This window comes from Balaenoptera musculus, chromosome 11 (assembly GCF_009873245.2).
Source record: "Balaenoptera musculus isolate JJ_BM4_2016_0621 chromosome 11, mBalMus1.pri.v3, whole genome shotgun sequence".
Classification (NCBI taxonomy): Eukaryota; Metazoa; Chordata; class Mammalia; order Artiodactyla; family Balaenopteridae; genus Balaenoptera; species Balaenoptera musculus.
This window is the reverse complement of record NC_045795.1, coordinates 31,189,023-31,203,113: the sequence shown is the minus strand read 5'-3', so window position 1 is coordinate 31,203,113 and position 14,091 is coordinate 31,189,023. Positions and strand designations below refer to the sequence as shown.

At 37.3% G+C, this 14,091-nt stretch overlaps 1 protein-coding gene across 1 annotated transcript in view; it reads left to right on the top strand.

Annotated features, from left to right (window-relative positions):
- CDC5L (cell division cycle 5 like) overlaps window positions 1-14,091 on the top strand; it is a 45,982-nt gene that overhangs the window by 25,246 nt on the left and 6,645 nt on the right. Inside the window, exon 14 of the mRNA XM_036868799.1 lies at window positions 2,411-2,608. Coding sequence (XP_036724694.1) covers window positions 2,411-2,608 — 198 coding nt within the window. The remainder of the gene's footprint in view (window positions 1-2,410; window positions 2,609-14,091) is intronic.

Sequence of the window (14,091 nt, the reverse complement as noted above, 5' to 3'; positions counted from 1 at the left end):
GATAAACACTGGCTTTGAAGGCAGAGTGTTGTTGTCTCATGGGTGTATGCCTGATTGATAGTTGCTACAGTTGCTATTTTCTGTGTTTAACTCTGCTGTCTCTGAATAGGGTGGAATGCCTTTAATACTTAAACCTCACTTATTTAGAATACTATGAAAAAACAAGAATATATTAAAAATATTTACAGATTAAATCTTTCACCTATTCACAGAAAGGAAATATTCACTGAATTCATTCCCCTGACATGATTTCCCCCTACCCTTTTGGATAAGGAAATAAAGAAATGTTTTGTCTAAAGTCTGTCCTGCCTCTTCCTCCATATGCATTTTATTCTTTCTGCTTTGACAGAGCAAACAGCTGTGATTTTGACTAGAAATCTGTACAGTGGCATAAGATAATAGAGTTAGTTTCATGGTTGGAAGCAGAGTGGTCATTAGCTTAAAAGTCTTTTTTCTTCAGTCTTTCGCCCTGAGGGGCAGTGATGGACCCATCCATTAGAATGGGCTAACTTGGGAGAAAACCAGTAAGGTTCCTTTGTCTGGCTTCTCTCCTGCACTTTCCCTCTCTCCTCTCTTTTTCTTACTTTCTCTTTTTCTTATTGCATACGTGATACATGTGTATTATAGGACTTTTAAAAAGAAAATAGAGAAAGGAAGGAGGGTTTAGATTTGTGTTTGTTTGCCCCTGATTCATGAGTAATTTTGACTTGCTGCCTTTTAGTAAGTGCCATGGAAGCTGTCTTCTGTTGAGTGCCTGCGCTTTGGCAGGCACATTCAGTCACCGAACCGGGTGAGAATTAGACAATGAACTTGATGCTTGAACAGTTTCCTCTTTTTAGAGTGAAAATATGAGGGGAAGATGGAATTTAGGAAATAAATTTTCCTAAATTTATTGTATATATGGAAACCTGAAATAAAGATCACGTTGTTGCTAATAGAGATTCTATAAGGGACAAATTCTAATAAATTTTTTGATAATAATGTAAGTAGTGCTTTGGAATTATTTGAAACGATTACACAGTAGTTTAAATATCCTCCCATATTTTATTTATCTATCTATAGTCCCCTTTGTTCCGAAGAATTTGAAGCAGCTATTTACTTAGCAGATTCTTTAGGGACGGTTTAAATAGAACTTAGCTGTACTCTCTCCTAATTATTATAAGAGCTGAATTTGTAAATTTTTACTGTGTACAGTTTCAGAGTGAAATACCATTTCTCTGATGATACAGTGCCTGATTTTCATTAAGTGTGTTAAAATTGGTTTGTTTCCATTATTTCCCCTAAGAGGTATTGTTTAAAAGTATCTATTCCTTATCTTCTAGAGACTTGATTTTCCATTTTTTTGTTTAAATTTTTTCATATGCTGGTTATTTATCTTGACTTTATGTATTTTGGCCTGTGTTTATTTTCTGATGTTCCTGGAGTGATTGAAAGCTTTCTATAAAGCACAAAAAGTAATTGTCAGTTTTTCATGAGCCATGAAGCAAAGGGCTGGAAAAAGTTCATGTGGTATGTTCATGGAGTCTGTGTGTCTGGTGTTGGGCTGGCTCTTTGTGTATACTGTATCACTTAATTCTCATAACAAACATGTTAGGTATTATCTCCACTCTACAGATGAGAAATGGGCTCACAGAAGTTCAGCAAGTTCAGATAGCTACTTAAATGCTAAATCTGTGATTGGAGCCCAGGCTTGTCCAACTCCATCCTCATTCTGTCATCTTAAACCGTATCTTTTCTAGTGAACAGAAGCTGGTTTATGACCCATCATTATTTGATTTGTGCCTCCAGTCTTATTCTCTGGCAATGGCAGGGACATTCTTTCAGATGAGAAAAAAGGCAGGTGTCAAAAAAACGCCTACTTCCCCTTCACCATACTGGGAAGTCCAGAGTGTAGCGGGGGATGGTAGAGTGGGAGGAGCACCCGCACACGTTGGTGCCCAAGCATTGGCTTGGGTGTGACCTTGCCTTGTCCGCTTACTAGTGTTGTATTTTTGAACAAGTGGTTTAACCTCGCTAAGCCTTAGTTTCATCAACTTTAAAGTGAGGTTAACGTTGACTGCTTTGTAAGGGTGGTGTGCTGTTTGGAGATAAAGTAGGTAAAACTTCTCAATTCAGTTCCTGGCACATAGTAGGTATCTGAGAAATGGTAGCTGCTATTATAATGAGTGAAGGCAAAGGACGTTTACATTATCAGGGATGATAATGGATGCTTGGCTTTTCAGATCAACCCGCATTGACTTCTAGGCTTCTTAATTCATTTTGCTTAGGTATTATAACCCCCTTCCCAAAAAAACAGTTAACCAGAGCTCATTGTCTTTGCCCAGAGGAGTAAAAACTCGTCTTTTAAAGCTTTTTGTTGATGGCAAGTATCTCTAGTACTCAAGCTTATTGTTACTATTATTGTGAACAGGCCCAGGATGTTCTGGTACAGGAGATGGAAGTGGTAAAACAAGGTATGAGCCACGGAGAACTCTCAAGTGAAGCTTATAACCAGGTGTGGGAAGAATGCTACAGTCAAGTTTTATATCTTCCTGGGCAGAGTCGCTACACACGGGCCAACCTAGCTAGCAAAAAGGACAGAATTGAGTCACTGGAAAAGAGGCTTGAGGTTGGTATCCTTTTAAAATTCTAATTTAAATGTACTTTGATTGAAATAATGAACCAGATAATACCACTGGAGACAACTTCAGAAAAATAGATCTAAGGTAATTGTTTTCGAATTTCTTGAGGAAAAACTACACTGAAGTGTTTGATCTTCCTTGGCCTTCGTCATTGGTTTTTCAGAACTGCTGGCCTTCGTGATGAAGAGTGCCCTCCAAGTTGACCACAGGTCAATCAGAACCTTTTAGATGTGGGGGCAAAGAGCCAAGAAGTGAACACTGGTCACTCAGAAGAGTGTAGAGCAGTGCTAGAAGAGCAATGCAGTTTTCTCTAGGGGGGATCTCAGTGTACCAGGGAGCTTTCTTTCTGTAGCCAGAAGGGCACACTTACAGAACTTTGGTACCTTTCTGCTCATCCTCGGATTCCTGTCAGTTTGTTACAGAGAGAGCACTGAGCTGGATTATCCAGACAATGGCTTCCGTGATTTTTCATGTCTATGAAAATGTTGAAACGTACTAGATGGGAGTTTCATGGCATGTGGTCTCTTAATATAGTCTGCATGTTTTGAATTCCAGAATCTGTGTATGCATTTTGCCAATGGTATGTAAATTGTGGTTCACAGACCGCTAGGCTGCCTTGTGAATTCTTAATGGTGGTCTTCAGGGATGTTTCTGAGGCCAGGATATCTTGGGATGGGAAGGAGCAAGGGGTGCTTCAGGCAATCAAAGTGGCCTCAAATTCCGCTTATGTGATTACCAATTTCTCTGCAGAAAGTAGATTTGGAAATATTTTTATTTGGGGTTAAAATAAAAAAATAGTAAAATCACTTAGGGGTGTTTGGGGCTGCGTGGGGCTAGGGAAATGAACTGGAAAAAGCGATATCCTATTAAAATTAACATTTTTGATTTTACCTTTAAGGTCACATGTATAGACCCTAATGGTAATGCCTGTGCACATCTTTTATCATTTAGTGGGAAATCAGACTTTCTGAAGTAATTCTCATCTGGGGTGAAATTTTAGCAATCCAGTGCTGCTGGTTACTCTAGCTGTGTTACTAACTTCCAGCAGGGTGTGCTGTTGCTCTGTGTTTTAATTCACAAAGTCAGGGAAAGTAAAAAGAACATCAGTGGTTAAATTTAAGTTATATTTTCTGTTATGTAGGCTTCATTTCTTAAAAGTGGTAGTTAGCAGTGTAATTCTGATCTAAGGTCAGCATCATAATTGATTGGAAAGCTATTTGGAAAGCTTCCTGTAACACTTATACATAAATACTTAGGTCTCTCACTTAGTTTGAAAATCTCATTTGAGGTGGGTAAACTCTTTCTTCCTCAAGTGGTAAGGACATTTTGTGCTGCTTAAAATATAAAAAAAAGTTTTTCCCTAAATCTCATTTACTTTGTTGAGGCACTAACTTTCATGACAGCAAATAAATGTGTCACAAAGTGAGTGGTGCCATAAAGCACAGTAATTTTTATTTCTGTGTTGAATTGGTCTTGTGAGTTTTGAAGGGAAAAATACAGAGAGAACCACTGCTGTTCTTTTGGAGATTTATTTGGGTCGTTTATAAGCAACCATTAAAAACATGTGGTTCTCTTTGTTCAGTTCAGTACCAGGAACTGAAATCTTCCGTTGAACTATTTTTGCTGAAGGATTGGTGATTTTGGAAGAATATTCATAAAACGGTCTGAAGGAATTTTTCTTTTCTTGACTCCTGGATAACTTGCTTTAATGTTTACCCAACTAGTTACTTTTAAAGAACACGTAATCAAATCCTTTAATTTAGTAAACTATGCTTATTTCAAACGAAAGTTATTAAATCTTTAAAAAGAAGAAAAGAGACTCAAAAACCCAAATAAACAAGTCCCCCATTTTATTTGTATTCATTCCCTAATTCAGAACTAAGTTTGTCTTAGCTTATTTTAGTTTTTGAAGACACAATTCTCCTGGTTTGAAATACATAAATATTTTATTTCAATTGTAATTCTTTCATCATTTCAGTTGATTGCTAAATTATAAACATTATTCAAAGTTTGTTGTGGGGAAGGAACTCCAGTTGTATTATATAAACTAAAGGCTGTACTTAAATTATCCTTCCACTCTTAGGTTCAGGGAGATATGCCTTGCTGTGCAAGCACAGTACACCATGGCTGCCAGTGTGTTTGAGTTTTGCTGCCATGAACTCTGGAACAGTGAATCTAAATTATGGCCCTATCACAGCGTATCAAGCAAGATGAAATCCAGCTTTGTCGTGGTTGGTGTCTCCTAAATGGATTAAAAAAATATGCCCCGAGGTTTATATTGGAGCTAGTCTTTGAGCCATTACTCCTGATTAATATTTGAAACTTAGAACTTAACCGAAAATCCTTAAGATACTCATTTAAAACTAGTAGAACCATCTCAGATTTTATGTAGAATGTTGTGGGTGGTACAAGGAATCTGTTAAATAAATAGAATCAGTGTAGTTGCAGGTCAGAAGTAAGTGGGAAAGACTTCTGAATTGTAACCAAGTCCATGTATTTTATTCTGCTTAGGAGGTAGAATTAATTTCAGGACCTTACCAGACATTTGTGTGTAAAATAAGGCAGCAGCTGCAAACAGAAATGACACCTAATATCAGAAAAGGAAAAGTTATAAAAACATAGCATGTTGAGGCCATTTAAATATGGCAGCAAAAAGCCCTGTTATTTGAATAGCTTTTAGGGCATTATGGGTATATGGTAGGGGGGTAGAGTGATTGCTCTTTATAGTGATACCGCAGTTAATAAGAAAAGCTTAACTTCTGTTCAGTGTTATGTTTTTTAAAAAAACAGAAAAAGAGGGATGGCTATAACTAGAAAAATTTTCATCAAGTGGTTAAAAGTAAAAAGCTTTAGTACTTTATTTAATCACACATTTAGTGAATGTTACTGAGCATCTACTCTGTGCCAGCCCCTGTACTAGGCCCTGGGGATATAGCAGGGAACGAGGCAGATGAGCTCTTTGCTCTTGTGGACTTCACGTTAAGGGTTTTCCAGATAAATGGAGAAGAACCTCATTTTCCGATGCCAGATAAATGAGTCATTACTGTATTTGGGAAGTGCAAATAGAATTTGAAGTGTTCTAATTTGTTTCCACTTTAAGTGGAAATAGGAAATCGTCTGAAGACATAATTATTTTGAGTGAAATAATTTCCAGTAGGTGCAAAAGTGAAATGAGAAGTCTGAATTTAGGCCTGCCATTAAATTTAATAGTATTTGAAATAGTATCTAAACTGCTGTGTTGAGGAAGTTTGGCTGAAAAGCAGATTTTGTCATGTTAGCTGTAAAAATGGAAAGGCTTTCCTTAGAGGTGGAAACTAGGTCCAGGGGTAATACTTCTCCCTGTATTTTACTGGCACAGTCAATTTAGTCAAGAAATACTATGTAACATTGACTTCTTGGAAATAAAGTAACTTAAAGAACACAGATAACACATTTAAAATCCTTCTCAGTGTATTTGTAGAACTCTTTTGGGGACCCCAGACTTTACTGAATGGTTATATTTCAGCAAAATTGGCTGCACAATGGATCTCATTTTCTCAGTGACTTTCATTATAAAGTTAGATATTTTTACACAGGAAAAAAATTTCCCTTAATACTTTAAAGAGTGAAAACTTAGGGTAGGGATTAAGTTGGTGGGCAGTTCGGGTGGAGGGATTAGATGTTGTATCTCAGCAGGTTTGCGCTTATGTTCCCTTGTGGGTGTGTGTGGGGTGGCATGCGGTGGCAGGAGACAAGTCCCCAGTACTCTGGAATGCTCTCATTCTTAAGTTCTGCTCTCTGCCATGACCCTTAAAGGCATTAACAGATTTCTTGGTTGTTTCTAGCAAGAACTCTGGGAGCTGGACCAGAGATCTCCTATGATAAAACTGTGTTGCTTTTGTTATGCCTCAACGTTGAGTTGAATTTGTTTCGTGCAGTTTATGAGTTTCATTTCCTAACTTACGCAAATGTGAAATGCTCTCGGCATTGCTTTATTGGTACATTACTGTTCTTGGAGATGTGTTTAGTAAGGTTTTGCCTTATTGCTTAGCTTGCTTTGCAGGGATGCAATCTGATGGTTGCTAACTGATAGATGCTGACAATAATCACTAAATTGGACCTGCATCTCATCAATATAGAGATGGTTCACTGCTAAAACTTAATGCTAGTGAACAGTATAGAGATTAAAGGAGAGTCACTCGTGGTCTCTTGTTTGCAAACATTTTGGTGGCTGAACCACATCTTTACTGCTATAGGATCATATTGTGGAATGATGGACTAGGAAGTGGAGCTGCCATTAACTATATTTATTTTAGGTATCCTGAAACCTGTTTTTCTAGTGGTATAAGGTTATATTCTGGGTCCCCAAGCAAGAATTTCAGTAAGGGATGCTCTTAATGTTTCTGAACCTCAGTGTAACAGACTTTAACTGAAGACAGTATTGGAGACCCAAGGATTATGTGTTTACTTTGGAATTACTTAAGCTTAGTAACCTTAACAAACTTAGTGAGTTTGAAAGTAACAATTACACTTTTATAAGTCCCATACAGCCCCCTTTTGTAATGACCCGAGGAAACACTTATGGTTCCACTGATTCATCTCCTGGGGACCATCAGTTTTCCATTGGTCTCTGGCCAGTCTTTTTTAGACAGTTTCTCTTCTATGCATTTAAAAAATAACATTTGTAGGCTTTTTTTTTTTTCCTAAAAATAATACCTGTACTTTGTAGAAAATTTTAAATAAAAAAAAAAATAAAGAGAAAAGCCTACCATTCAAATGTAATCACCTTAAACATCTTGCGGTGTGTGTATGTATAAGATTAAATATGATAGAAAAAGATGAATATATGAGCATCTACACATATTTATGTGTGAGTGAAAGGAGGAAGGCCTTTAAAACTAAATTGGGATCATTTAATAGTATAATATTGTAAGTATCATTAAAAAAAAAAAAACATCACTTGCTCTCTTTTTAAAGTCTGTTGCAAAGGATTAGCTTTGGTGAAATCTGTAAATAATTATTCTAGTTACATTCTGCCCAACTTCTTAAAAAGTTGTCAAATAACCTTTTTTGCCCATAAAAATTTCTGAGATGTTTGTTTTCCTGTAGTTTTATAGCTTGTTAAGAATAAAAGAATTAGGGCTTCCCTGGTGGCGCAGTGGTTGAGAATCTGCCTGCCAATGCAGGGGACACGGGTTCGAGCCCTGGTCTGGGAAGATCCCACATGCCGCGGAGCGACTAAGCCCGTGAGCCACAATTGCTGAGCCTGCGCGTCTGGAGCCTGTGCTCCGCAACGGGAGAGGCCACGATAGTGAGAGGCCTGCGCACCGCGATGAAGAGTGGCCCCCACTTGCCGCAACTAGAGAAAGCCCTCGCACAGAAACGAAGACCCAACACAGCCATAAATAAATAAATAAATAAATAAAATTTAAAGAATAAAAGAATTAGGAATTAAAAAATATAAGCGGGGGAAATGCTTTTCTCCAGTGTCAAACAAAATTCTTATAAGTGGCCTATGTACAGGTTAATGTCTAAATCAGGGAAGGAACGATGGGCAAATTCATTAATTGAGATCTTGTTTATGTGTGTCTAGAATAATTTGTTTTTCAGTGAACTGTCTGGTGACATTAAGCCATTTAGCCCCACAGCTTGACTTTCTTCAGGCATGTTTGCATTTCAGGGGCTGAGGCAGGGAGGACATCTGGTTTATTAGCTGTGGTGTAGCCTAATGTGTTGGACTTTCAAGTGGGACACAACTGCATAGCTTCATCTCTTAGTGACTCTGTGGCCTAGAGCAAGTTACTTACCTCTCTGGGTCTCAAATTTTCTTACCTGTAAAATTTGGGTGTGTAATAGTTTTTTAGTCTCATGGAAGTGAGAGTTTGAGATAATGTAAGATTAAATGAGATACTGTGTGCCTGGCAGTTGGCAAGTTTTAGTGAGTAGGAGTTCTCTCCCATGTTTCTTAGATTCATATCATTCTTAGTGTTAGCTAAATTAGATTAAATTGATATTTATCAAGTTATTCACCTTGAATAACAGGCTGGGTAAGTTTTTTGTTCTCTGAATTTTGATGAATGTCTGAAATATGAGACATGGGTCAATTTTAGGAGAGAGGTTTGAGTAATACTTAAAGGCTCAGATTTTGTTTAATATAAATGAATTTTACATAATTGTGGATTTTAACATTTCATATTGTACATTTTGGTATGTTGAAGTAGTTGACATACTTATAAATTTTAATGTCTCCATTATGTTTCATTGTACTGATGTTTCATAGTTTGTGGTGTATGGTCTTAACAAAATAGTTATCCTTTAGAGTAGATATTGAATTTGAATTTTTTTTTTAAAAACTAATTAATTACTTTATTTATTTATGGCTGTGTTGGGTCTTCGTTTCTGTGCGAGGGCTTTCTCCAGTTGCGGCAAGCGGGGGCCACTCTTCATCGCGGTGCGCGGGCCTCTCACTGTCGCGGCCTCTCTTGTTGCGGAGCACAAGCTCCAGACGCGCAGGCTCAGTAATTGTGGCTCACGGGCCCAGTTGCTCCGTGGCATGTGGGATCTTCCCAGACCAGGGCTCAAACCCGTGTCCCCTGCATTGGCAGGCAGATTCTCAACCACTGCGCCACCAGGGAAGCCCTGAATTTGAATTTTAAAAAACCTTTTATTATGGGAATTTTCAAATACAAGCCAAAGTCGACTAGTGTAATGAGTCTTCACGTGTTATCACCCAGCTATGACAGCCACTCTTATTTCATGTTATTCTCCCTCTCCCACTGTTTGAAACAAATTCCAGACATCGTATCGTAAAACAGAATTATGATGCATGAAATTCGTCAGCTTGGTCCCCCTACACATTTGTATTAGATATATTCTCATTCATCTCCTCTTGAACTTTATGCTTTTATTTTGGATGTAGTCAGCTTTAATTATATCAAGTGTTGCCCTGCTTTAAAATCCTAATAGTTATAGTGAACTTCATTTAAGGTTATTAGAAATTTTGTGCTGATACATATTTAAGCACAAACTTCCATTATAATCATATTTGGGAGGCTTGTCTGGTGACACGTGAACAAAGTATTTAATCCTAATTCCATTACTAACTTTGTTAGATGTTTTAAGAAGACTTTAAAGTATATCTCTAAGTGCAGTTAAGGATTTGAAAAAAATGATTTTGACAACTTTTGGTAAATCAGCTATAAATGCAGTGGTTTGAAAATCATTTTTTCGAAGAACTTTTGGTAAATCAGCTGTAAGAGGCAGTGCAAGCTCCTTAAGCCAATACTGTTTTGTTCAAAATAAGTTGTCCTGCAGGGCAGTTGCTGATGCTTAATTGTAGTTTTTAAAAGGGCTTAGAAATATTAATCTGATTAAACCTGAGTCTGGTTCTTCTCAATTCTGCATATTTTAAACAATAAGTTTTTATACTCTGTTGGACTTTAATGTTGTTTCTGTGTATGAATGTGGGGCGGGGGAGTTGGGGCTGATTTAAGGTGGTTCTGTTCCATACATGCATGTGCGTTTCATGCTTGAGATTTATTGGCTAGGAAAAGGCCAGACGTTATAGGTTAGTTTATTTTCCTCCTAAAATGTATCGAGCAGTCATAGGTTGAGCATTTTACAAAGTACTGTGTGCAGATATCTTCCTTTACGTTTTAACGATCAGATGGCAGATGTAAGATAAGTAAACTAAAATTGAATATTAAAAGCTGGATTCCATTTCTTCTTTATATTTTTATACTAACTTATATAGCTATTTGATTTTTTTCTGTACTTTAATTTTTTGGTATAATTTATTACCATATTTGCTTGGAATCTTAGCACAATATTTGAGCCAGAAGATGTTAATAAAGCTTGAGCTAAATTAAATAAAATTGTTGGCATTAATAAAATTGTTGGCATTAGCAACTTTGCAGTTTTTAAATCTTTGGTGTTTTGGGAATAATAAATGACTCAACTGTGTGAGGTAACTCCCAGATACAAGGTACCAGTCATACTAAATGTGCCTTGATGACTAATTAAACACTTTCTGAGCGTATTATGATGTTATACCAAACTGGAAATTGGATTTCCATGGAGTGCAGTGTATACCTAACTGAATTATCTTAACCAATAAAGATGATAATTTGTATGACTAATTTAAAAAAGTATGTATTAATTTGAAATTCTGTGCTGTTAAGGTTTTTGGAACGTGTATTCGAATCCACATGTGATTAGAATATCTAATGTTGGTATTCTTGGAACATGCTGAATTATAGTATAAGGAACTTGATGCAACTAACTTATGGATTTAGTTCACTTTTTATTGGGAATGAGGACTTTTTGGTAGGTCTAGTTAAAAGAAAACAGCTGACATCTAGCTTCTGTAATGACAGTGGCTGAAACAGGATTCTCCATCCTTATTGCCTATTAGAATCATCTGGGGGCTTTAAAAATACAGTCGTCTGAGACCATTGAAATAAGGGTCTCTGGGTTTACAGCACTGGTAGACTTTAAAAGCTGTACGGTTAATTCTAAAGGTTAGCTGGGGTTGAACAGCATTGGCTTAAAAAAATGTGCTCCAGCACCGGTTACTTGGTGTGGTGGTCCTCAAGAGGCAAACTGCTCACTTACAAGAAGGAACAGCTGTTTTTCCTTGCTTTAGTCCCAGGAAGGGGATCTCCATCATTTTTAAAATTGAAGTCGGAATTTAAAGGAGGGTTTTAAAGTGTCATCCATAGTCCCTTGGTCCGTTAGAGAGGAGAGCAAAATGGTTAAACTCGTAGTACCTATAATAATTGTAATCAGAGCTAACATTTGTTGACTGCTTAACTTTATGTCACTTACTGGGTGGCTAAGGGCTTTTCTGTACATTATCTTAGGGTTCATAGTAACTTTTAGCAATGACTGCCATTTTACTGATGGAGAAAAGGAAATGCAGAGGTTAAATAACCTACATCAACTCAAAACAGCTGGGTGGCCGTGCTGTGTAGAAAGAGTGACTCACTTCTCCACTCCACTGTGCTGCTGACTTGGCCCAGTATTTCCTGACTCTTAGAAGACAGATCATTGCTGTGGAACTCACTTTGATTTGTTATCTGTTAGAGGAAAATGGCTCTTTTATAAAGGACATTATTTATTCATGGATTTAGTCTTCAAGTGCTTTGCAGAGGAATAAAAGCTTATTAACTTTTATAAAATGCTGAAGATAGGAATTGTTTTAAAAGAGCTTTATGTAAATTAATTTTAGATCCATCTCATGTTCTTAAGGCGCACATGCAACGTGTCCCTTCCCTGCCATCCCCTCTGCCCTAGACTTATTTGACTTTGACTTCAGTAAAGTAAGCTGGAGATGGGTAGGTATGAAGTACTACTTTTCTAGTAGAAGTGTACTTTATATTTTGGGGAACACTGTGTTTCTTGGTGTTCTTACATACTCTAAAAAAAAAAAGGCATTGAGATTGACATGTTTGTTTTTAAATCAGACGTAATGCATTGAAGTGCATGTTTCAAAGTTGTTATCTTGGAAAGCTATATATGTCTTTTGGTGATTATGTTGTTCCTAAATATTTAAAAAAACATCCTGTGAACAGCTTTCTTATCAATATTTTGTATTTGACAATATTTTCCCATGGGACCATTTGTGCTTATCTCCCCCCCCACCGCCACATTGAGTATTTCAGGAAAAAAATTGTCACACTGTCTCCCTTGTTACAGGGTGCTCTCAGTTACATTATTATGAATTACAGAGTATCATTTGGGTATATATTATCCTGAAACTACTTAGTTTTGATTGTTTATAAAAGTCACTTGATGGAATCAGTTTGGAGGGGGGTGGGGGAGGAACAGATCGACACAAAGAAATTAACACAGATTTAATAATTATCCCTAAGGCTTTGACCTCACAATTTTAAGTGTTGTATGTTGGAAACAAGCATTTGCAGGTCACGATGAAGTGATAACATTGTGGGACGTAGAATGTACACCTAGAGAAGGCGTTATGCTAATGGGATTCTGCATCCCACATCTCCTCCCTTCTCAGCCGTCTCTCCTTGGACCCTCTAAGCTGGGGCTTTCTCTGCCTTTCTGCATCAGCTCTAAAGTTTTGTTGAAACCTTCTGCTAATTGTCCCTCTCCAGTTCTCTTGTGAGTTTATACATTTAAAATTCTTTTCACCTAATTTTAGACTCATCTGAGGAGGCAGCCCACTTGTGCTCAGTATACATATTTAATAGGAAAACTGTCATTTATCTTAATTTTATGGTGTCTTTTTGCTCCTCAAAAATTACAACTTTTTTTTTGTTACCAAATGTGATATTCTCTTTCATTTATTTGGTTTTATGCCAAATTTAGGATTATAACCTTATAAAAATAATCTAGTAATTTTGTACTTTGAAGGGGTTATGTTTTGATCACAGCTTTGGTACATTGATTGGATATTATTCAGTTATTAAAAATGTGCTCGATGTATAATATATAGAAGTGCATTTTTGAGATATAGATGGTGAAGATGCATTGCTGTCAGTCAAAGTTGTTGCAGATTAATGATGGCAAACGTTATTTTTGGAGGTAAAGGTTAGTTTTCCCCATACTGTGAAATTCAAGCCTTCTTTGAGATTGAATCATGGGTTGACGTTATTATGAATAATTTATTTGGGACTAACCTGTAAAACTGTTCAAGTGCAGGAGAAGCCCTTCTTAAGCCTAATTTTGTTTTGTTTTGTTTTTTAAAAATTTATTTATTTATTTATTTTTGGCTGTGTTGGGTCTTTGTTGCTGCGCGTGGGCCTTCTGTAGTTGCAGTGAGCGGGGGCTACTCTTCCTTGCGGTGCGCGGGCTTCTCATTGTGGTGGCTTCTCTTGTTGTGGAGCTCTAGGCACACGGGCTTCAGTAGTTGTGGCACATGGGCTTCAGTAGTTGTGGCACATGGGCTTCAGTAGTTGTGGCTCCCGGGCTCTAGAGCTCAGGCTCAGTAGTTGTGGCGCACGGGCTTAGTTGCTCCGTGACATGTGGGATCTTCCCCAACCAGCGCTCGAACCCGTGTCCCCTGCATTGGCAGGCAGACTCTTAACCACTGTACCACCAGGGAAGCCCTTAAACCTAATTTTGTATTAAGGTAGTTGAAGTATAAGAAACTCTAATGTATTTTTTTTTCTTTCCCATTATGATTTATCATAAGATACTGAATATAGTTCCTTGTGATATACAGTAGGACATTGTTGTTTATCCATTCTATATATAATAGTTTGCATCTGCTAATCCCAAACTTGCAGTCCATCCCTCCCTCCCCCGCTGCCCACCCTTGGCAACCACAAGTCTGTTCTCTATGTCTGTGTGTCTGTTTTGTAGGTAAGTTCACTTGTGTCATATTTTAGATTCCACATATATGTACGTGATCTCATATGGTATCTGTCTTTCTCTTTCTGACTTACTTCACTTAATATGATAATCTCTAGGTCCATCCATGTTGCTGCAGATGGCATTATTTCACTCTTTTTTATGGCTGAGTAGT